The sequence below is a fragment of the Channa argus genome, chromosome 24, assembly GCF_033026475.1.
Source record: "Channa argus isolate prfri chromosome 24, Channa argus male v1.0, whole genome shotgun sequence".
Lineage (NCBI taxonomy): Eukaryota > Metazoa > Chordata > Actinopteri > Anabantiformes > Channidae > Channa > Channa argus.
This window is the reverse complement of record NC_090220.1, coordinates 7967012-7990244: the sequence shown is the minus strand read 5'-3', so window position 1 is coordinate 7990244 and position 23233 is coordinate 7967012. Positions and strand designations below refer to the sequence as shown.

Below are 23233 nucleotides of genomic sequence, written 5' to 3'. Positions count from 1 at the left end.
TTGGATGGCACGGGGGGTGATTCAGGATCAGGACTGTGTGGCCTTCAGTTAACCATTCAGGGTGAATCCCATCCACTAGTAGTTTAATCATTTGTGCCGGTGTTCATTTGTTCAGGAGGGTTTTTGTGGTCTGCTCTCAAGTCCACCAACCATTGGGCATTGTTGTTATGCGATGCAACCTTCTCCCATATGCTTTTCCAGTATTCTTCAGTCTCCAGCCTTGGTGGGTCTCCTCTCATGTTATTACCCTGTCACTGGGAGTACACCATGAATGGCTCGGTGGAGAATATCTTATTTATTCTCCTTGTTTCAACTTCTCTGGTGTACCTCTTCAGCCAGGTAGCCAGGGCTGTGAGCCTTTGCTTGGCAGTTTCCAAGGCCTCAGGTATAGACAATTTTTTTGTAATTATAAGGTAGATTGTATTGAATCATCATGTCTTTCTGCAATTACGATAATTGTCTAATATCTGTCCTTGTCGCCTTGATCTTAGCCTGTTTCCATGGAGGATACTGCACATTATTGCTTATGTTGATCTTATAGCCAAGCTTCTCAAGGATCACAATAAATTCACACAACCTGTCTTCCTGCTCATGTCTGCATGGTAAACATTCAGTGATGTCCATAATCAAAAGATGTCTTAACTCATGTCTGCCACATTACCACATAACATTAAAACCAGCCGGTGGATTTATTGTTGTAGCTAATGTGTAAGTTCACAGAAACGAAGCAGAGGTGTCTATTTGTAGAGAAAAAGTGTGATGTAGCACTCTCACCCACAATCTATATGCATCCCTTACTTGTTCAGTGCCAACAAGGCTCACAGCTAAAGTGCTGAAAGGAAACACTGACAAATACAGATGTCTGACAATGATAGGGAGAGGTGGATTGCAAATTGGGTACTATAAATAGAGGAGTGCACTGCTAGAGCTTCATCCAGCATGAATATGTAGCAGAGCCCTGGACTTTGACGATTCGGACTCAATTTGTGTTATGCAGTAAATTACCCACGCTTTGAAATATGTTGCTGAAACACACCACTTGCAACACATACTTGATTCTAATTCCCAGATCATGAGAGCTAGTGTAGGTGTTGACAGACATAGAATGGAAGTTACAGCTTTATCACTGATGGATACTAACCAATGTTGAATTTATTTTAATACTGATCACCCACACTGGCTCTTTCCTTCTCCTTTGCTGACATCTTTATCTTTATCTCAAATGTCTTAAACTCAAACACCAGAAGCAATAGACTGTCCTTCCTACCACTTTGTTTAATGATGACATAGCTGTGAAATTAAACACGTTTTAGGACGGGTCACTACTTAACTTTTTAGTCTAAATCAAAGACCAATAAACTGCAGTCTCATTTTAGTCCCAACCAGATTTAACCATCAAACCAATCTATTTTTGGCACAGTGGGCTTTAACATTTTTTGTAGGCCTAGAAACTGAGTCAGCTACAATTGATAAAATGTTGCAGCTTGTGTCTGGTGTGGTAACAATACACTAAAGGACAAAGGTCTAGTAAGTTAGTATGTAGACAGAAATGGAAAAGAGGTAAGGGGGAAGCCTGAGGCCATTTGACACCTCTGGGAGAGGAAGGGGAAGTCAAACAGAACGAGAGCAACGCTGATTAAACTCAGCTAATGCGCCGTGACCATGAGTGGGAGGTGGAGTCTGTGGTGTGTCTGTTACCACAGCAACTAGCATCATCATATGCTGTCTGATTAAGTGACTCAATAGATGCTTGAGCTGCCAAGTGAAGGTGAGAATTCTTGTTTCTGCAAGAGAGTCCTGTGAGTGATTACACTTGTGTGGGTTACTAATTTTACACTCGGGTGTTTGTCTGGTGCTCTTCTCTAGAGAGATCTGTGACACAACATGTGGAGGCTTCAGTGTTTACCTCAGGGATGACCTTGTCAATTACCCAGTTGTGGCACAACAAGGATGACACCATTCTGATGTTAAGTAATATTTAGTGTCAATGGAACATTGGACTGACTAAGTCTGAGGACTGAAACTCTGACCTTGTCACAACAAGACAGTATCTGGATTCAGCTGAATACTATATGAAAATATGTCATCCCCATACTCTTATTGTGTGCAGCCGTGTGCAACTCTCCTATCACTTTCACTTTCCCAAATCAAAATCCAATCATTTTGTTTGTCCAAATGTTAATCTCCATCTAACCTATGGCCCACCTCCTAGATGCCAGAGGAGGTGGGCCATACAATTACGGAACTAATTCACAGTGAAGGTCCAAGTGGACCAATGATAAGTATTGTGGCCTATGTCACCACTATGCATAGTTTCAAGGGAGGTGCACACCAGGATACGACACTGGGTCTGAGTAGGGCAGAACGTAAGACCTGTGGCGTAGTAGTGGATTCTAAGCACGACTATAAGTTAGTGCTTGAAAAGGACATGGTACAAAGTCAAATGTATAGGCTAATAGGAAGAAATATTGGGCTACTGAATAGTTTGATAACACAGTGCAGGGCAGCTGCACTAGGACCCATCACACTTCAAATTCAGAGGTTCCTCTGGATTAACCTGTTATAATTGTTATTTTTTCTTGTTATAATAGTCCATTCACTGTTGGATTGCAAGTGCCAGGCTTACAATCTTTTTGGTCAATAAGAAATGCATTAAATTCTAATTGATAACTGAATCTGATGTGAAGTTCAGTTTGCTAAATGACACTCATAAGAAATGGGTTGTGCCAAGATTGCATAATATTTCCATCATATAATTTCATGAGATTGATAATCTGACATTTACAAATATTCTTTATACATCATACATATATCTTCACCACTGTATCCACATCTCTTATATCTAATAATTTATTTTGAACAGTTTGAATAAGAAATGCTTATGAGTCTTACCATGAACAGTTAGATGAACCCAGCTGCCATTGTGGAAGGTGTCATACTGCTGTTCCAGCATCAGCACCTTACACTCATACCAGCCCTGGTCCTCTGAACGAACATTCTCTATCCGCAGGGAGGATTTGCCATGCAGGCTGGCCCGGCCTATTCAACAGAGAGGGAAATGAGGCGTCAGAAGGAGGCGGATACAGAAAGGTGAGAGGGGCAAGTGGACTGAATTTAATGATGGAAATGAAGTGTAGGAGGGGGCAGGTGAGGGGCGAATAAACAAAGAGAATAGAAAAAAGGAAGCACCAGATGAATGAAAAAGAGAGAATCAACTTTGGAGTAGTTCAAATATAAATACGCAGCTATCACAGAGTACACTGTGGCCTGTTAGGACGGGTGTCTGAGGGTAACATCACATAAGATCTGCTCTAAACAGACACTGCAGCACAGTTCTAGATACACAGTGAGATCTGTCACCTAAACCTCAGTTTGCTGGAGATGTTCTGATCTCTGTGGTGATGGTCTATTTTGGAGATGTACTGGGGGAAGGACGGGTCATTACTTCCTTTGAGGAGTGGGGAAGTGGCCCACGTGACAATAAAGGACCCTGAGGGTTACATGGCAGCCACAAACCGTCATAACACATATTAGGTTTTGACTTGCTAAGTACAAAGTCAGGAATAGCAGCATTTTATTTTTATACATCAAAAGCTAAAAGGGGGGTACTGATGATGTGGCTCCGGGCAATCTGGCAACTGGCTCATAACAGATGGTGACTGGCAATAAGGGCAAAACAAAGGGCTTTCACGGAGCACATGCTGGCTCAAAACATCAACATTATCAAAGCCTGGCTATCCCTCATTAACCCCTTCACTCTTCCTCCATTCTCCCTACTTTCTGAGTATTTCTGACAAATTTTTGTTTGTCTTCCTAAAACCACAAACTAACACACCAGGTAAAATATCAGCTGCACTGGAGGCCGTCTCAGAAAGTTACGGTAGACAGTCAAAGTGATGCTTGGTGTGTCCTGGTTAGCCTATTTATGATTCAGATTATATTTTTCCAGCTTCTAACTATGTCTGTCTCCTCTCTGACTGAAAGAGGTCAAAACAGATGTTTACAATCTACAAGCCTAATTCAAAAAAGCTTGAGGCGATGTGTAAAACATAAATAATTCCACAGGACAGTGTGTCTTGTGGACTACAGAAGAGAAGGACCATACAGCTAATTATCAGTGGACAGTTTAAAAGGCTGCATCTCTGGTGGTATGGGGGTGCATTAGTGCCTATGGCATAGGCAGCTTACACATCTGGAAAGGCCCCATCAACGCTGAAAAGTACAGAGGTTTTAGAGCAACATCAGCCATTGCCTAATCAACCACACATCACAACTTAACAGCTTAAATCATTCCAAAAATGCCTTCAGCTCAGTGGTCCCACCATTTTAGTATTAGGTACTTTTCACACTCACACACGTTTTTTAACCTTCGTTTTTTCCCCTTACTTTAAAACAAAACCAAAAGCAGTGTCTGTGTTTAGAAATATGTCTCATGATATCATATCATTTGACAAAGACACGCACGCATGCACACATAAACACACACACACACAATCCCCATTTGTTGGAATGGTTATATATCCCCCCGACCTGTCATAATGGCTCCCCCTTGCCGTAGCATTTGTGTTGTACCTCGTCAATATATATAAATATATATGACTTCTATAGTTGCAACTATTGATCCAAATCATCTTCTATGAAAATTATAATTTCTTACCATCTACTGATTTTTATCTGCTATTTATTAATTTCTCAAACTCAGTTAATAATGAGAAGGTCACTCATAAACAAGCAGCAGTGCAGACATAAAGCTTTGTTAAAATGAAGACTAATAAAAAAACAGCATTTCCTTTTCATATAGTGTGAAACATGACAGACTTGGAGCTAAATACATTTCAGGACAAATACCCAGTGTTAAAAACCTAAAAGGAGAATAAACCAGTGATATAGATAGTGTTTAGCTGGTAAAACAAAAATCTCACCGCAACCATTTTTCTACTAGTGCTATAGGTGATGTCATTTCATGTCATCAAATACTGATAAATTATCTTATGAATTTGTTGTACAAAGAGGAAAAACAAGCCTTCATGGGCTTGAGTTGGTATCTACAGTTCTGCCTTATTTAAGGAAAACTGAACCATCCACATGCATTTCACTATCTCTTAATTTAATATGCTAATTAGGTCAATTTTCTTACTGTCATACCACATGGAGCAGTGACATGTGGTATGTCACAAGTTTGTTATTAAGCCCTGCAGAGGTATTTCCCTGTTAAATACTTTTTTCCATAGATTTATTTGCAGGGTTTCTGAGCCACACATACAGAATATCTCTGGTGTAGAGCAGCCCTCTGTAACCTCTTACTGTACATCACAAACCAGTTAAGAGATCAATGTCTTACTCGTACCTGTCATAAGACCATGTTTTCACACTACTATATAAATTCTATTACATTATTATTCTTTTGTTGTAACTTCACTAACATTACATTGCTAAACGAGTTGGTATAACAGCTCTTGGCAAACATACAAACTAGCCATGGGTTCAGACAATGAGATTCACTGACACTACTTTTAATTAGGATTACACAGAGAGTATACATGTTTGGTCAGTTTTTAAAGTTTGAAATGTTACTTTTAAGCAAGGTGAGAAGCCACCTGTGGGTTTTGGTGGCATTTATGGAACACTGCACTTTTGCCTTGTTTTCTGTCCATCCATTCTTAATTTACAGCAATTATGTCATTATCACAAACAAAACCCAGTTTAGGCAAATCTCAAGATTCACAAGCAATGTTTTATGAGAAATTAATGATTTATAGCAACATGCAGTTATTTTTTGTTTTTGCGAGGTACCTATCAAAAGCAGCTCATTGTATGTGACTCAAGGAAAAGAGTCTTTCCAGAAACTACTTCCGCTCTGGGGTCACCTTGCAAAGATGGCCACGCCTACTTTGTTGCTGGTTGCTCATTTTGCTTGCTGTTTTCTGCAGTTTCTGTCTTTGTTTTTGTTTGTATCTTTTGGAGTTTATAGTGCACAGTCATTGTGTATAGTATCAGTCATTGTGTATGATCATTTAGAGTTACTGGATATCGGCGCCTCATGTTGTCGCAATTCAGAACATCAGGGTTTCTGGCACAACTTTCATCCCCTTCTGCCAGGGGGGAATCTGGGACCCCTGCAGCTACTCCATTCGGAACTCTAGGGGCAAGTGAGCCAGAAGGCAAGGGAGACGCGCCGGTGTCTCTGTAAAAAGGCAGCCGTGAGGCAGACTGGAGCTGACCTGCAGCCATTTGCACAGACAACCAGTGCCACCTCAGCAGAATGTAAAACAATCCACGTGGCATTACTGAACACCTGCTCAGTCACCAACAAATCATTTATTCTGAACGATTTCTTCACTACCACAGACCCTTTATTTTTAATTTTATGTTTCTCACAGAAACCTGGCAAAGGAGTGAAGAGTGTGTCTATGAACAAACTAAGCCCAGCTGGATGGAGCTCTATCCCCTGTGTACCTATCATTACAGGCCGAGGAAGGGGATTGCAGTGCTCCACAATGAGTTAGGGTGAGCTCAGGAACTTTTACTTCATTTGAACTTTTAGTGAATAGGATCAGGCACTTAAACCCATTTTACTGTGTTTTAATTTACTCCTCCTGGTGCTAATGGACAGTTTTTATCTGAATTCAGCGATTTCTTAGCCTCTATAATTAAATTTGAAACAATAATCCTTCTTGGTGATTTTAATGTGCCCGTAAATGACACCACTATTAGCTTTGCTGTTAAATTTTTAAGTATTATTGAATCCTTTAACTTCTGTCAGCATGTCTGTGGCCCTACACACATTAAGGGTAACACCCTAGACCTGGTTTTCAACTTTGGACAAATTGACTGTGTTAGCTCAGAAGAGTTGGTTGTGACCGATCATGGTTGTATTCTTTTGAAAGTTTCGTCAACTCTGACTGTCCTAGCTGGTAAACGTGTTATATGTTCACATATGTTAAATTAACTCTCTGCTGAAAAGTTTTCTTCTGTTTTTAACAACGGTACTGTGTGGCCTTGTGATGATGAGAGTGATGTTAATTTCCTATTCGGCTCTTTCAATTCAAATTGTTCTGCTATTGTAGACATTGCTCCATTGGAAAAACCCACTGCTGTTTCCAATCCTTGGATAAACGAGGACATTTTCAGTTTCAGACGTAAATGTCAACGGACAGACGGCATCTGTGGTAAATCCACTAAGCTCCAGGTCCACCGTATCTTTTATACAGATCTTTTAACCAAATTCAACTCCAAGGTTAAAGGTTCTGATCTCATTGTCTCTAATAAGCGGAATCCTAAAATTGTTTTCAATGCTATAAATAGCCAGGTTTCCTCTCACGTATCTGTTCCTGTTTTTTCAGTTAATGACTGCGTTAGGGGTTTGTAATTTTTCATTGACAAAATTATTAGTGTTAGGGCAAGCATGTAATCTCCCACTTTCCCAACTGTTACTAAACAGCAGCCATTATTAAATCGTTTGGTGTCCATTTCCTTGCACAGACTAACAAAATTGGTGAGCAGCCTGAAGATCTCTTCCAAGCCACTTGATGTTTTACCTACACATTTTTTGAAAAATGTCTTAGGGTGCACCAGCCCTACTCTACTCTACCCTACTCTCCGGCTGTTTCCCTTCCGATGTTAAACAAGCAGATGTCCAGCCTCTCCTTAAAAAGCCCAGTTTCAACCCCTCTGTTCCAAACTAATTTAGGCAGTCTAATCCACGAAACTAATACAATCTAACAACACATTATTTCTTATAGGCCTAAATAAAATATGTATTTGGTATTTTCTAGTTTTTCAGATTGTGATAATCAGTAAATAACTGTGAATTGCAGGGAATTTAAATGTCTCTTCACTTTATAGTTGGATTGTCCACACAATGTTACAAGTGAGCAAAACCATATCCCTAAAGTGGCAAAGGCAGCACTCAGTAGGACATTAGTTGATTGAAGTAATTATGACACAGGTCCAGCTGTTCCTCCGATCTTGTTTTTATTCACTCAGCTAAGCCCAACTTCTTGTCTCTCCTATTAGCTTCCTGCAGTCAACACATGGCAGTGTGTCACACAGCTCCATTCCTCATGACTGGCATTAATTGTGATAACATAAGAGGAGTCGCCTTGGGTCCTCTTATGTTACCAACTTCACATGATGTTTCTTCAGCTGCTGTAGCCTGACTTGTCACCACTGCAGCAGTGTTCTTTAAAAGCAGGACTAACGATACACTGTAGGCTGCCCAGGTTCTCCAGTGAGCCTTTTGCATGTATTTGTCTTTTTTAGGTATGATACATGAGGTATTTTGATTGTTTTTCTCAAACAAGTAGTTTTCAACAGGGAAGCCAGATTTAAGTCCAAAATATTCTGCATAACTTTGACAAGGGCAAAGCAAATTTATTAACTTCACAAAATGTCTGCTGGGGCAAGTCATTTTAAAATGACGGGATTTGGGATGAGCTACAAGATCCTTCATAATGATAAGGGGGCATTTCAACAATGTAATCTTGGACAACTTCCTTCTATGTCTTTACTCTTTATGTCCATTCATTTCCAGTTTCATCTTCAATTTATATTGCTTTCTTCCTGCCTGGGTATCAATCTGTGTTCATCTCTTCCTGTCTACAGTTTCTCATGGAATTATTTTATATTTGGTCAGACAGTTTTACTCTCATGGATCTTTTCTTTCTCCTACAAAATATAGGACAATGACTTGTTTGAAACCAAGGGCATCTGGGTATCTAGGAAACGGTGCCCCTGCACTTGGCCCAACTCATTAACCTTTGCCACTGGCCCAATCTAAAGACTGAACAATGTACGCCTCTGTTTAACTCAGTAGCTCTGACTATGAGCTGTGACTCTATTTCATGATGTAGAGTAATATCATGGTCACACTATAGCAAAGTTGGAAGTTGAAATCAGCATATAGAACTATAGATATTTCAGTTCGGCACTTTTAACCAAAGAGATAAAATGTGACATTCTCAATGTTAAAGTTGGCGACAACTGGAAAATATAACAAGTTATGAGTTTAAAAAAGCACAGTACAAACAGAGGTTGGGGGCACAAACCAAAAGCTGCAGTCTTTACTGTAGGTATATCACTGTTTTATTTGTGTCCATAATATATGATTGGCTTATAACTTAAGAGTACTTCTGTTTGAGCATGTGTGTGCAGCTTTGAACATAAAGTGTGGTCTTCTCTGTGGCCAGTTAACATTTGGATCTAGTTCCCAGTTGGCAAATCTCCTATTGAGCTCTTTAGTCATGGCTCTATGGGTTTGTACTGTCACTGTGCCCTTTGACTTAATCTGACCTCTAGTGACTTTGGGGATTCCCTGTCTTTTCCTCTACTGCTACAATGTGGATGACATTCATTCTGAGTGAGTTATTGGATGTAAAGATCTGACATTTGGAACAGATATTGTAGTGAATTTTCCTCTAGCACCATTAACAGGTCACAGTTTCAATTTGTCTGTGGGTTTGTGTTTAATGTTATTTGGTCAGTGATAACACACTAAACTAAGACGGTGAAAACGGTAAACATTCGTGTTAATTAAACATTGTCAGTGTGTTCATGTTAGCCCAAAGCACCACTGTACCTATATGTACAGTGCAGTCTTACAAAGCCATAGCTGTAGACTCTTTGTCTTGTTACCAGATTATATCGGCTGTCACTAATTGCTGCTAATTCCATAGCATCTGAAATGAAACTGGAATTGAAAGAGTCCTGGTAATGTGCTGGACAAAGCTGCTGCCTGTACTTTGAAAAAGTAGCATTCATTTCATGAATGGTAGTGGATTGCATGTTTCATACAGGTAGAATGGAGGGGAATGCCATGCTGCTACTTAACATCAGATTCAAGGGAAATCTCCCTGTTAACATTTGATAGCAGTGGTTCAAACTAAACGGAATAAAGCTTTGTATATGTGCACTAATTTGGAGAAAATGGTAAAATAGCATATCAATAGTAGGCTACAGCTGCTATGTCAATGAAAAATACATGCAGTATTTAAGCAACACCTCAAATGTTGCTCAGCTCATTTCATTTTCAGACTGTACTGGAGCTACAGATTATGAACACTAATTGAGCCTACAGTAAACTCAGTGTGCTGTGAGCTATACAGTTTCTAGGTTGTCAGAACAAAAGATGATTACAGATCCTAACTGAATTACTGAGTTTATGTTATGAAGACCCCTTAGTTTTTTTCACATCCTGAAAACTGATTCTAATATTCTATGGGGGATTCAAAAAGAATTTAAATATCGTCAATTTGCTAAAGCTGAATGAATAGCAGCCTCAATAAAATGACAGTCATACAACTGACATTGACAATTTGTCATCTCAGTCCCCTGTTTATATGTCTACCACACAGACTCTGATTCCTGTCAGGTATTTATGCTCAAAGTTCTAATAATTGAATCAATGCTTGTATGCAGATGCAGACAGATTATACAAAGTTTCTGCATTTGTGCCACCATCTATTGTGTGTTTCCTTTAATGCTGCAGCAGACAGGTGTAAAGACATTTAAAAGAAACATTTTCCTAATATATCTGATGCAGACAGCAACCAATCAATGATCTGTCTTTCAGACAGACATTTGTTATGTTTTGAAAGGGGGAAAGTTTCAAATTAAAGTAAACTTGTTTTTGGCCACATATTCCAGTAATGATATATATGAAGTTGGGCTCTAATTTACATTTCCTCAAAATTTATGATAGCAGACCGCAAGTGGAGATTGTATATCGTAACTGGGGGACAGTGCAATTAAAAGTCTCTCTCCCTTCCTTTTTTAACAGGCCCTATATTCCTGAAGGACAGAAGTGCTTTTTCTCTGAATTTATCATTTGCAATATAATTTTTCAATTGATCTAATTAGTGTTGTTTTGATAAGTTATTTGTTTTGTTTGTGATGTTTTATATTGTTTTCTTGAATAAGGGTCTGTTGGAAGAGATTTATTTTGTATTTCTTGTGTTGTTGTCTCAGCTGGGAAGGGAGTGAATTAGTTGCTCAATCATGGAAAGTGGAGGCAGGTTTGCATCATCAGGTCCTCTCAACAGTGAGAGCCTGGTTACTGTTAAATTGAAAATGCATAAGTAAACTAGAGCTGCAAAAGCTCATACTCTATTGACTAAAATACACCTAGAGATGTGTATGAACACCTATAAACAAATTCTGCTAATGCAGCCAAACTAAAATATCTTTACTTTTGAGTAAATATCTCTACTCTGTCTTTACCTTTTACTAATTAATTCATAGAATGTCTGCTTTGTACGTTCTTAGCTCACCCTCTCCTTACCTGAGCAAGAGGTAGGTCCTAGTTAGGTGAGGAAGAAAAAATGGCATGTATTAAAGCAGAAGAAGAGAGGTGGTGGTAGTTTTTGCAGATTCCCGGGAGTTTTTTTTTTTTTTTTAATATATGGCACTTTTTTGTACTTTCTCCTGCCCATTGAGCTGCTTCTTAAACATCACTTGTCCAATGTTCACAGTGCTAAACACCATAACAAAACCAAACAACATAACATCCACCATACATTCAAGAGGAATGTACAGAATCTCAGAGAAATCCTACAAAGTCCATTTTTACATTTCATAACTATGGAGGGGTATAAAGATTAACTGATACTCATTGGAAAACACTGTAGATGGGAGATGCGGTCACATTCATTAAAACCACAGATTTAAACTCTACTCTGTAGAAATCCTTTCAAAAACCAATTGCTTACAAGTTCCATGTTATTTCTTTTGGTGCCTTGGTGTCAGTCTTACTTACTGTGTGTGTGTGTGTGTGTGTGTGTGTGTGTGTGTGTGTTAGGGATGTCTTAATACCTCTTTTTCCCAGACTGAGAACCATTACTTACATTTGAATACTTGCTAATGCTGAGGCCCATTAAGAGTCCTAAACTGTTGGTAATCATTTAAATAGTTGTGGGGACACACCTGAAGACTAACTAAGACTTACAAAGACTGTACACTTTACAATTAAAACACTGTTTAGCTGTGAGATTTCTAGTCTCTGACAGTCTGGAAGGAGCACACACCTGATGACGGGAAGCTCTGAGGTAAACAATCCCACAAATTCTTGTGTGTTTCATAAAAAAGATGAATGAAACACAGATTAAGGTTAGATCCTGAATGGAGAGTTGCAAGCAACACAGTGGAGTTTACAGAGAAATATGGAGCTAGAATAACTTTGTAAAACAAAGCAAATTTCAGCTTAAGATGTAGTTACTGTAAATCTACATAATTTTTTTGTTAGTCTCAGTCTTAAATATTAAACGTTTAAAATAATCATGGCTTTACTTTTGTCGTGGTAACTTATCTTAAAACGGCTCTAAATCACAGACAGTTTCACATCGGCCTACCTGCTTAACCAACATAAGGTTAATACTGTATCATGTGCTGTACTCAAAAAACTTCTCAGATACAAGTACACAATGCCAGCTATCTGATGCTGGTATCAGTGTTGGGACATCCCTACTGAGAAACACTTCCTCATGTAACTCTATACTCTAGAAGTATTTCAGATTCCACAAAAAACAATGAAGAGATTTTAGATAAAACGACAGCTGTGTAAAGAAAATGCAGTAGCTGCAACAATTCTACCAGGACTAAAAACATTACTACTCACATAGAAATGATGGAGGGAAAAAACGCAACCATTTTCTGGTGAAATCTACATTCCAGTACTTTGTGATAACATGAGGCAGCGGGTTGACACTGTAGTGTAATCTTATCGAGAAAGGAGTGCCAGCTGTTTACTGTAGCGTAACTTTACGGTTGGGTTCTTGCTGTTTTGACTGACTCTTTTTTTGGCAAAACACCAGTGGTTGGAGAAGGACTTAACCACTGGTGGAAGGAATCTTCCACTTAAGTAAAAGCATGATTACAGTATTATCAAGAAAAATATTATTGGCATCAAAATATACTTAAACACCCTACTAAAAGTAAAAGCATTGTAGAATAGTCAATTTTAGAAAATTCTTGATGCATTAATGTGTAAACATCAGTGTTGCAGCTATGAGGGGGCACTTATTTAGTGTAAACTACTTTATGTACTGAAAGAGGATTGATCTTTTGGTAGATATTTTATGATTATGGAATAATCATAACATATGTGATGATTTTATATTTTGTATTGTTTTTGTAAACTATACATTTGTAGGAACAAAATCCATGCTCTTCAAAACCAATAGTTTCTATGTATACATCCTCCACCATCCCACCCTTGCCTAAGGTTAAGAGTCTGGGTGTCATCCTGGACTGTACCCTCTAATTCTCTGCCAATATCAGTAATAGAACAAAGTCTAACTACTTCCATCTTCAGAATATTAACAATCTCTGACCATCACACACTCCACAAAGTACAGTCACTCTTATCCATGCTTCAGTTACATCCCATTTAGATTATTGTAATTCTCTCTTGTTTGGTTTGCCCCAAAAATCCTTCCTCAAACTTCAACTGATTCAGAACTCAGCTGCCTGCATTCTCATTCACAGATCGTTACTACCATCCTCAGAGAACTTCAGTGGCTTCTGGTCCATCTCCACATTAACTATAAGATTCTACTCCTTGCATTCAAAGCCCTCCATAACCTTGCACCCCCATACCTGCCAAACCTCCTCTAGCCATACACACCCTCACACTCCTAGGGGGCCTGGTGGATCAGAGGTAAAGCACTGGCTTGGGATGCGGAAGGCTTGAATGGGCTTCAATCCCATCCCACCAGGTGTGGCCCTGCCACCCTGATGCCTGTCCCAAGCCCGGACAAAATGGCAGGGTTGTGGGAGGAAGGGCATCCGGTGTAGCCGAAAGCTGTTGATTATAAGTGCGTAGCTACCAAATGAATCATGTAAAATATTTACAGATTTACAAACAACTTGGTTTATGCTAACATGTAATCTTGCAATGCAATGTACGCTTCTGACTAAAGCATTAGTAAAATCTTTGTAGTTATGTTTTGGAACTCATGTGTTGTTTGAATTTAACCAAAACCCTGATCTTTATCTAATCTAAACAATGCGCTTCTGTTGAATAACCACAAACATGACTGTGTATGCAACTCAGAAATGTAGCATTTTCATTATATGTACAGATAAAATTGGCAACACACCTTCACTGGAAAAGCTGTTGAGTTATGTATGAACATTCTTTAAATTCTAGCAAAGGCTGCATAGAACACAGAGAAGAGACATCGTATTTACTTTTCAGGTTATCCAAAACATTTGTTGAGTCTGCTTGCTCTCCTCTTCATTTTGGCAAACACATTATTTATTGTGACATACTATAAATGATTGCATAATAGAAACTCTTTGAATTACATAAAACATATCAGAAGGGGGAAGAGTTCTGAAATTAAATGATCAGAGGTAAAGGAGATAAAAGCAGGCAAGGGGAAAATCCCTCTCATCTCTAGTAAATTTCACCATGAGCATGACGCAAAGAATCTGAGGTAGAAAGAGCTGCAAACTCTAAAGGAAATGTCATCTCATTAAAGTTGTCTGCGTTAGTTAGCGAACATATGTACTGCATTCAACACAGTTAAGCACACCACTGATCAAAGACCAAACCAGGTCAGAATAAATCAACATTCATGGACAGCAACTGCCTCAGCTGAAGCATTTTGAATACTGTGGGTGGGTGGGTATGTGTTTGGGTGAGTGTGTGTATTTGGGTGAGTGAGTGGGTTTGCCTCAAATTTTTTTTTAGTAATGGTGTTGCATTAGGCATTTTAGGCCACATTTCGGTCAGGCATTTTAAATTCCTACCTAATAGAACAAAAGCTTTATTGTCATCATTGACCACGTTTACATGTTACACATACATGTTAAAATTTAACATGCATTTAACCCTTTCCTCTGGGGGAGCAGTGGACAACCAGTGTTGCTCAAGGACACTGGTGCTGGGGCTGGGATTTGATCCGGGACACCACCAGGCCGGTAGGTCAGTTAGTAAGGCCTTTTTCATCTTTTATGGTTGCTTTTATAATATTAAACAAGGCCCAGAAAAGAAAAACAGAACCAATATTTGGCAGTTATTCACTATTGTAGTTAGATTTTCTGAACCCCATATTGCAAATCAAATCATATTAAGAGTAAGGCATTTCATCCTTAATAATTTCTCGCCTTGCCTGTAGCGGCACATATCAGCAATATATCAAGGGTATCCTGGGTATGGTTACAGGTCCAACAGCTTAGAGTTCTGAGCAGACCCAACCCAACGCTTTGAATCAGAGACAGCCTTCCCACCTGGTGTGTCCCTGAGCGAGTGCTAGCTCCCTGGCGCTCCGCCCAGGATGATAGGTTAAATGCAGATAAAAACATGTATTTTAATATGTATGTGCAATGTGTACATGTGCTCAATGACACTAAAGGTTGTTATTAAAGTTCTTAAATAATTTAATTTGTTACCGGCGTATTCTGGGTCCACATGAGGAGGGTAGAAGCGAAAATTGATGAAGAAGGGGATGGGCATGCCATACTTGAACCACTCCACCACATAGGGCTGCCCGTTCAGGGGGTAGGACACGTCGCATCCCAGGATGACGTTCTCTCCTGCACGTGCCGTCACAAACTGGGGCTCCTCTCGCACTCCGTGGGCACCTGTGTAAACAGTATGCAGTCCAGTCAGGTATAGTCTGTGGCTCACTCCACACTTAAAGCCTACAAACATCTACATGTTATGGTATAGGCAAAAAACTGCTTTAATTTGCAGCTGCTTTTAAGGACTTTACGCAGTTGCAGTTACATTTTAACCATCTCACATTTACCTAACACTGTGCAATATTCCTGTAACCACAAAACACACAGTAGGTGAGCAAAGATACAGTTAGATATGCGTGAAGTTAAATAATTACTATTGGAATTACTGCTCAGGCTGTCTGTGTTGTAATTAGCATTCTAGAGTTCTAAAAGTTACTTGTCTACGCCTAGATCTCATCTGACAACTTGTGCTTATCACAGAGAGGAAAGCAAAAGGCTGAATGTGCAGAGATTTTTCGTCTGTGTATTATCAAGCTTTTTAAATGAAATACTTACCTCCTCCCATTTCTCTGTAAATCTAAAAAGGCATGGAAGTCAATAATGCCTAAAAAAATTATATCTCCAATAAATAAAAGGATTTAATATTACAATAATTGTAGATCTAATTGCTGCAAGATATCAATAATATTTGCACTATGGCTGTAACATGTAATCGTTTGTTTTGGCTTTAAATCATTTTTATCAGTTGTCCTCTCACACCAAGGCTTCAATGCATCAGGAAATGGTGGCGTTACCCAAACTAACAGTGGTGGTGGACTAAGATGCTGGTGCTGAGCCTTATGTGTATTTTGAAGTATAACCTTTCTGCTTATGTAAAATTATTGTTTGGAATATGACAGACCTTTAGTTTTTCTACAGTAAAATAAGCATTTTAAATATTGAGTTTTGCAGGTACATTTTGTTAGATAAAAACAGGCAAATTGTTTTGTGCTGCTTCCATTCTTTACGCTAGGAGAAGTGGACTGACTGCTGGCATAAAAGTTTACAGACAGATAATGAGAGTGGTATCCATCTCTCCATCAAAATTATTTCCCAAAATTTCAAACTATTCATTTAAAGAAACTTAACATTAGTGTAGAATTCGAAGGAAAAGTAAAATTCCCCTGTTCTCCAACAAATATTTATTTGAGCCAGTGTGGCTACTCTGTTGTCTGCCTTTCACTGACAAGCTTGCTTCTTTTAATCTTTAGACTATAATGAAATCAGTCAATCTGAAGTTAACAACGTAGATGTCTGGTAAAATGATTCCACTGGTTTCAGAATAATGGCAGACATAAGAGATGGTTCTGATTAGAAAGAAATACAGCACAGAATCTTTAGAGAGTAACAGAATTTCACCTAGGAGGCAAGTGTTTTTGTGTGATAACACAAATATATGATAAGCTACTGGTTCCATCACTCAGGATGGCAAATGACTAATGCAATACAGACCCAAAGGCAGTGAATTTACAGACACAGGTGTGATTTAGCTTAAAAGATTAAAAGCTTAAAATCTCTTTCATTTAATAGAACTTTGGCAGACAATACAATGACAGAGTTAATGTGACAGTAATGTGATAATATCTTGACCTTTAACCTTTTCCTAAAAGGATTCACTCTGTTAGCTTAGTGACTATCTCTGTGAAACTGTGAACAGCCACATCAATCCCATGCTAATTACTATGTAGCTTGGCTTTAGGAGCGGAAACCTGGTGTGGTAGCATTTTACCTGTCAAAATGGCTAATCAAATGTACTCACTGCTTGGTCTTCTGTGCCTTGTAAGGAAATCAGGCAAACAGCTTTTTCTGCAAGAAGATGGTAGCCTACTGCCTGCCTTGCCTCTCATCAGCAAAAGCAACCAGTGTCCAATGATGTCTGCACAAGGACCCAAAAGGAATCTTAATCTTAATCTTTGACATCTGTGAATAACTAAGGTCAAGAAGGATCACTGGTTACACCGGTAGCTAAACACAGTGACTGAGAAACTCAGTAAAAACAATTGTCACAAATCTAACTTGTCTGACTAATTTCTATGGTCGAAAATGATTTTAGAGCAAAAACTGGACCTACTAAAACCGACAGAGCACATGGACGTCTTAATGACGTTAATGATGTTCTTTGTGCATGGAGCATAGAGCCAGTTCCTTTAAAGTACAATGTCAAAACACTAAACAGCAGTTTCTTATTTTAAACCAGTGTTGATGCCACAATTACTGGTTAAAAATGACAAATATGGCTTCACCTGCACTAATGCATTATTTTCATATGTTTACATTATTTCTGTGCGGAACTTGTTTGTATTGTTTGTGAGTACTGAAAGACTGTTGGTGAGGGAATTAATTCTCTATGTATAAAATGTTTCCTACCCAAATTATAAATGAAACTACTTACTGTCTCAACACTATCCAACTGACAGTTAGTATAAATTAATTTAAAAAAATAAATATTTCGTAAGTATTTCTTCTGTGGAAAGACAGCGGACGATGCAAGACACGAGTGCATGGACGAGTTCATGGACGAACAGAAGGAGGTAGATTAATATGAGAATCCCATATAGCAGAATGGAACAGAGATGGTTTATCTTTGCCTACATTGTAACTGAGGGCTGGATGCTAGTTTATATCATTTCCTTCAGCAGAGGAGCTCTGTGTAACAGCAAGAACACTGAAAAAAAAAACACTAAAGCATGATATTCTGCTAAGCTTTAAACCCTAACACTTAAAGTTCTCTTCATTTTTTAGTTAACACAATGTGTTCATTTGTTTAGAACAGACTGGACTAATTACATTGCTGTAATCACTGAATATCCATTCCCGGCCACCCATTAATTCTCAACAGTGTTAACCTAAATTATCTGTCTTGACTTAAAAACGCAAGCTTTCAAAGGCAGTGTTATGGCTGCTAGAAAGCATTCAAAAGCTTCCACAGCCACCTTGAACAAAGGTCCATGTAAAAAGCAACAAATGGGTTGTTGCACTAAACTGTGAGAAAATGTTTCTTATAAATCAGCCCAATCATGTTTGTATCCTATTAAGTCAGCCCAGACTTAATGGGATGGAAACACCTTCAGGTTCAAAGGGAAATGCTAATCAACAAATAAGAAGAGAGCTATGTTCCCCTGAAGTTAGAGCGGAGAGGAACAGCAGCATATACATGTAGAAACCATTTCAACACAACACTGCAGCCTTTGTGTGAAATGCAGTACAATGCAAATAGAATGTGTTTCAATATTACATTACTACATTATTACATTACTAATACAGACCTGTAATTTTCCAAACACCACACAGTAAAGCACCCTCTCGTACCATATGTCAAATATCTATATATTACATCACTGAAAAGCTGTGTGTATCAGAGGAAGCCAGTCAGTTTGTTACTAGATGCACTTGCATGGTCTCATGCTTGCGCCAGAAGCAGATAATAACTGAGCAAGTGTGCTTTTCCCAGTGGCAAATCCCCACCCCTGCCCCCTCCCATCACATCCCCTGTCTCTAACACACACACACACACCCACACACACACTACCTCAGGAATCACTGGATGTTGATTGGCTGCTGGTGACATCATCGCAGATAGCACCAAAACAGACCCCGTGGAAGGTATGACTTCACTGTTTATATCTGATGAGATGGAGAGGGAGCGAGAGGAGAAGCACAGATGATTGTTCATCCCCCCAACACCTCCATATGGGTTTAGCTCATTTAAAATCAAAGACCCAGGGGAGGGCAGAGTCACAAGGTATAACCACTGAGGTACACTCTATTACACACGCATGCAACACAAGGAGTGAAAGGTAGAAGCAAAGGGGAAGGTATTCCGGTTAGATATTTGTGACCATAATGTGGCAGTGGCTTCAAAGTCCTCCTGGCAACAAAGTTGGTGTGCTTCATATTAATAAAATCAGGGGAGACCCCATAAGTACAGCATATATGCTTATTTATGGGATGGGAGAAAAACCTAATTCGCATAAGACAATTGATGCTTTTTATTCTGAACCCCAACAAAGAAATGTTACCAACTGTAAGTAAACATTTTGGACATGTTTTGGACTTAGTTACTCAACAGTTAGTGATTTACAAAATACTTGGTTTTTATCTTGTAAAGCTCACAGACTTCCTTATCATGGGGCCCCGATCTCCTAATGACTCCAGCTGGTCAAACAGGACACACTGACAGAAAAGCGAAAACTTGGTCCAGCATGTCTCATTTTAAAAATGTAAAAGTATAGTGGATAACAAGGGTTCTCACTCATACAAGAGTTACGACAGTAAGGGTGTTCATCACTGGGAGTGACAAAACATTACACCTATCCAGTGGTGGTTAATAAACTCCGCTTTTCTTAGAATGATCTCATACATGACAGGAAAATGTTTTAACATATTACCAAAGGCAATAGCAACAAAATAGCTCAGACAATGACCTTCATTAACTGCCTTCAGTAAACTAAAAACATGAGTGAATGGTTAAGCACAGTGCATCAGAGCAACATCCTGAAAATGGTCCCTGTTCCAGTATTGAAATGAAAATACGTGGATTCACACATACTAACAGTATCATCTGAAAGACCTTATACCTACATATTCACTCTTCTCTACATCAACCCAAAAGCTGCCTCCTTTCCTAACATGGACTGGAGATACAAGAGCGCATACTTGTGTAACTGTAGCCTCTCAAGCCTGCACCATGTTGGTCCCCAGGGTCACCTGCCAATTGAACCAACTAGACAACAACTACTAACAGACAACAGCAGTTTCCCGGTCTCTTAGCTTAGGAAACCAATAGGGTAAATACTGTTTCTATTTATTGTTAAAATTTTAAACTAATCAAATTCATCATCTCACTCTCTCTGTTTAATATATGTGTGAATATTCTAAATAAACATATCTGAGAGAAGTCGGCATAAATTAAAAAAAGTAACTTTGCATCTGGAAATATTTAAGTTCACGTCACATATTGAATGTTTGCTGTTGCCTACAAATCCAGTAATACATAGCATTTGTTTCTAGGTCCTGAGATGTATAAATAGTTTTTGCCCCTTTCTATGACAGTTTAATCGACGATATATGACAGCACAATGCCAAGAGACAGTTTAGGCAGGCTTCTTTTCATGTTGAAGCCTCACTTTAAACTCCATCTCTATATTTATATGAGGTGACAAATGAGACTGTGCATGAAGATTCAGTGAGATGCAATAAATAAACATCACAAGGATGACGCATTACCACACACCACCACACACTCTAGCATACTATTTCAGCTGAGACTGTGTTGGCACTTGAAACAGTGAATATACTCAAGCTTCCCTGTCTCAGCTGGTCCCCTGGCTCATTCCTGGCGCTGTCTAGCAGTGACAACTGGCCCACTCCGCTAAGTGCCAACCAAAATGAAAAATAAATGAGATTTTTACACAATACAAAATAAATTATTGATGACTGTAGCAAGGTCAGTGCATTATCATATGGCCTATTATTCTTGCACCTGCACTTAGTCTTCCTGCTTCTTATTCCAAAGTTGAATGCATATCGTGGGTATAATAAAATGACAGCCTATGAAATTAATGGAGGCATTAATAATGTTGCCAGACAGCCCACTATGCTAAGACAGTGTACACTGTAAAGCAACAATGTTAACTAAACTTACCTCTTCAAGCTTCAGTGCTCATTGGTTTTAATCTGTTGCTGCTCAGCACAACCAAAGAAAGGTCAGCTTGATCCACCTGTCTGCAATAGAATCACTTAATTTAAAAAGAAACTATATCCAGTGCACAAATGTGACTAATTTAATTAGAATGTCTACTTTTGTGGAATCTTTCTTGGCATTTAAGCGTCATCACCATCTGCTTACCAAAGTCTGGGGTTTTAATCTTGGTCTCACAGTTTTCCCGTGACAAGTGCTGTTAAATTAAAAGTAAGGTGGATTTAGTTTGCTTGAAATGCAACCATTTCCATAAGTGTCACTGGAGGAAAAAGGACCAAACATCCATTAAGGGCTGACTGCGTGGTGTGCAGTTCTATGAGGTTGCACATAGTTGTTATTTCAGCTTAATGCTACGAGATTGCGAGAATGCGAGATTGTAGTGTGACATTAAGCATAGTAATGCTTTTAAATTAGCACTGAACACCAACTACAGTTGAAGGAGACATTTTAAATTTTTCAGGCATCTGGCCATTAACTATATTTTGGACAAATTAAACTTTTGACCTGATGGTGGTATATGATGATTAATGTCACCCTGATGGAGAAATGGGTGTCTGTACGAAAGTTCATGTCTATTCCTTCACTAGTTTATGAAGCTACTGAATTTAACTAAAAAACCCAAAAGTCAAAGGTGTGAAGACAGAAGATAACTAATGTTCGTGGATGTATAAAATTTCACACCAAACCATTTAGTAGTTTTTGAGACACAGTCGGTCAACCACTTTGGTCCAGAATGACTGTGCCTAACAGACGATTCAATAATGACCCCTTGAGCTAAGCAACTACAATGACTTAGAGTAATTGTGTAAGTCTATGTGTAAATTAACAGTATATTGTAGTAGAACATTTCCACTTTGATTCTGTTACTTGGCCTCTAAACTCCACCACCATCTGCTACTAAAATTCCAAAGCTTAAATCTTTGGGCTCACTGTTTTGCAGTGGCTCCAAATACAAACTTCACGGTGTAACAATTTGCAAATGCTGAATAAACCATGTTTTAGCTGAAATGAACGCATTTCCTCTGAAATTCTGATGGTTGCATGTAAGTCACCACATAATAAATCTATTCACTCACCAGATTTACTGTCATCACAGTGCAAGAAAACTTGACATTTATCAATAACTACACTAATTATCTACAATACAACCCACCCTCCTATTATTATCATATTATTATTATACATATTACAACAAAATAACATAATTCCCTAAAATAAAGAGGTTCTGAAAGTCCAAATAGGCAACAAAATATTTACCTAACCAAAAGACACTAGAAGAGGCCCTTATGTGCGTCTGTTCCAGTGCGTGAGATCTTTTAAATTAAACTTTTAGACCAATAAAGCAAAATATGCAAAACCCCACTGTTCATTTTGCAGAAAGTATGTATGCATTTAGATGAAGAAGTGAATAAGTATGTGTGTTTTTAAATGATGAGAACAGAAAGTTGCATCCAAACACTGCAAACCTTTTCCTTGTGCATCAAGTTAAGTGCTTCTGTGTTTGTTTTGTTGTGCTACAACCATGAGATATACGGTATCAGGGTGGCTTAAAACACTAATGCTGCATCAAAGGGTGGGAGCCTTGACCTACTTCTGATTTCCTGCTCTGAGGCAAGAATTTCTCATGGTTTGGAATTCAAAGTTGATCTTTCCAGGATGCAGTATCTGGTCACATGAGTAGTAAGGCAATGGAAGGGTATAACATATGATCATGGAAGTCTTGATGTCACTCACGTAACTTTGACAAGACAATAAAGTTTATTTTCAGAGACATTTAATCCTAAAGCAATTTGCATTTGTTGTTAGCCTGTACCAAAAGCCAGAGCTGCTGGTCAAGGTGACTCTTTCTGGTTTCTGTCAGACAACAACTTTTAAACAGACTTTAGATCAGCCACTTTTATCATGGTGCTAGTTTCAACAAATGTCCACAAAGTATTTTTTCCATTAATCCTCTTTGACCCACTTTTACTGCTGCTGATGTTCATCATCATCTTCCTAACAAATTCCAGAGTGAAACTGAAGAAACCAAAG

General features: G+C 38.7%; 1 protein-coding gene across 8 annotated transcripts in view; it reads right to left on the bottom strand.

The window, feature by feature from the left end:
- The window catches only part of LOC137109121 (protein turtle homolog B-like), a 121682-nt gene that overhangs the window by 79001 nt on the left and 19448 nt on the right, over positions 1–23233 (bottom strand). For all 8 annotated transcript variants that reach the window (XR_010912270.1, XM_067494541.1, XM_067494544.1 and 5 more), the window contains exons 2-3: positions 15391–15582; positions 2893–3039 (exon numbers count right to left, since the gene is read on the bottom strand). Coding sequence is in view for 7 of the 8 variants with exons in the window: in XM_067494541.1 (XP_067350642.1) it covers positions 2893–3039; positions 15391–15582 (339 nt within the window). In the remaining variant the exon portion in view is untranslated. The remainder of the gene's footprint in view (positions 1–2892; positions 3040–15390; positions 15583–23233) is intronic.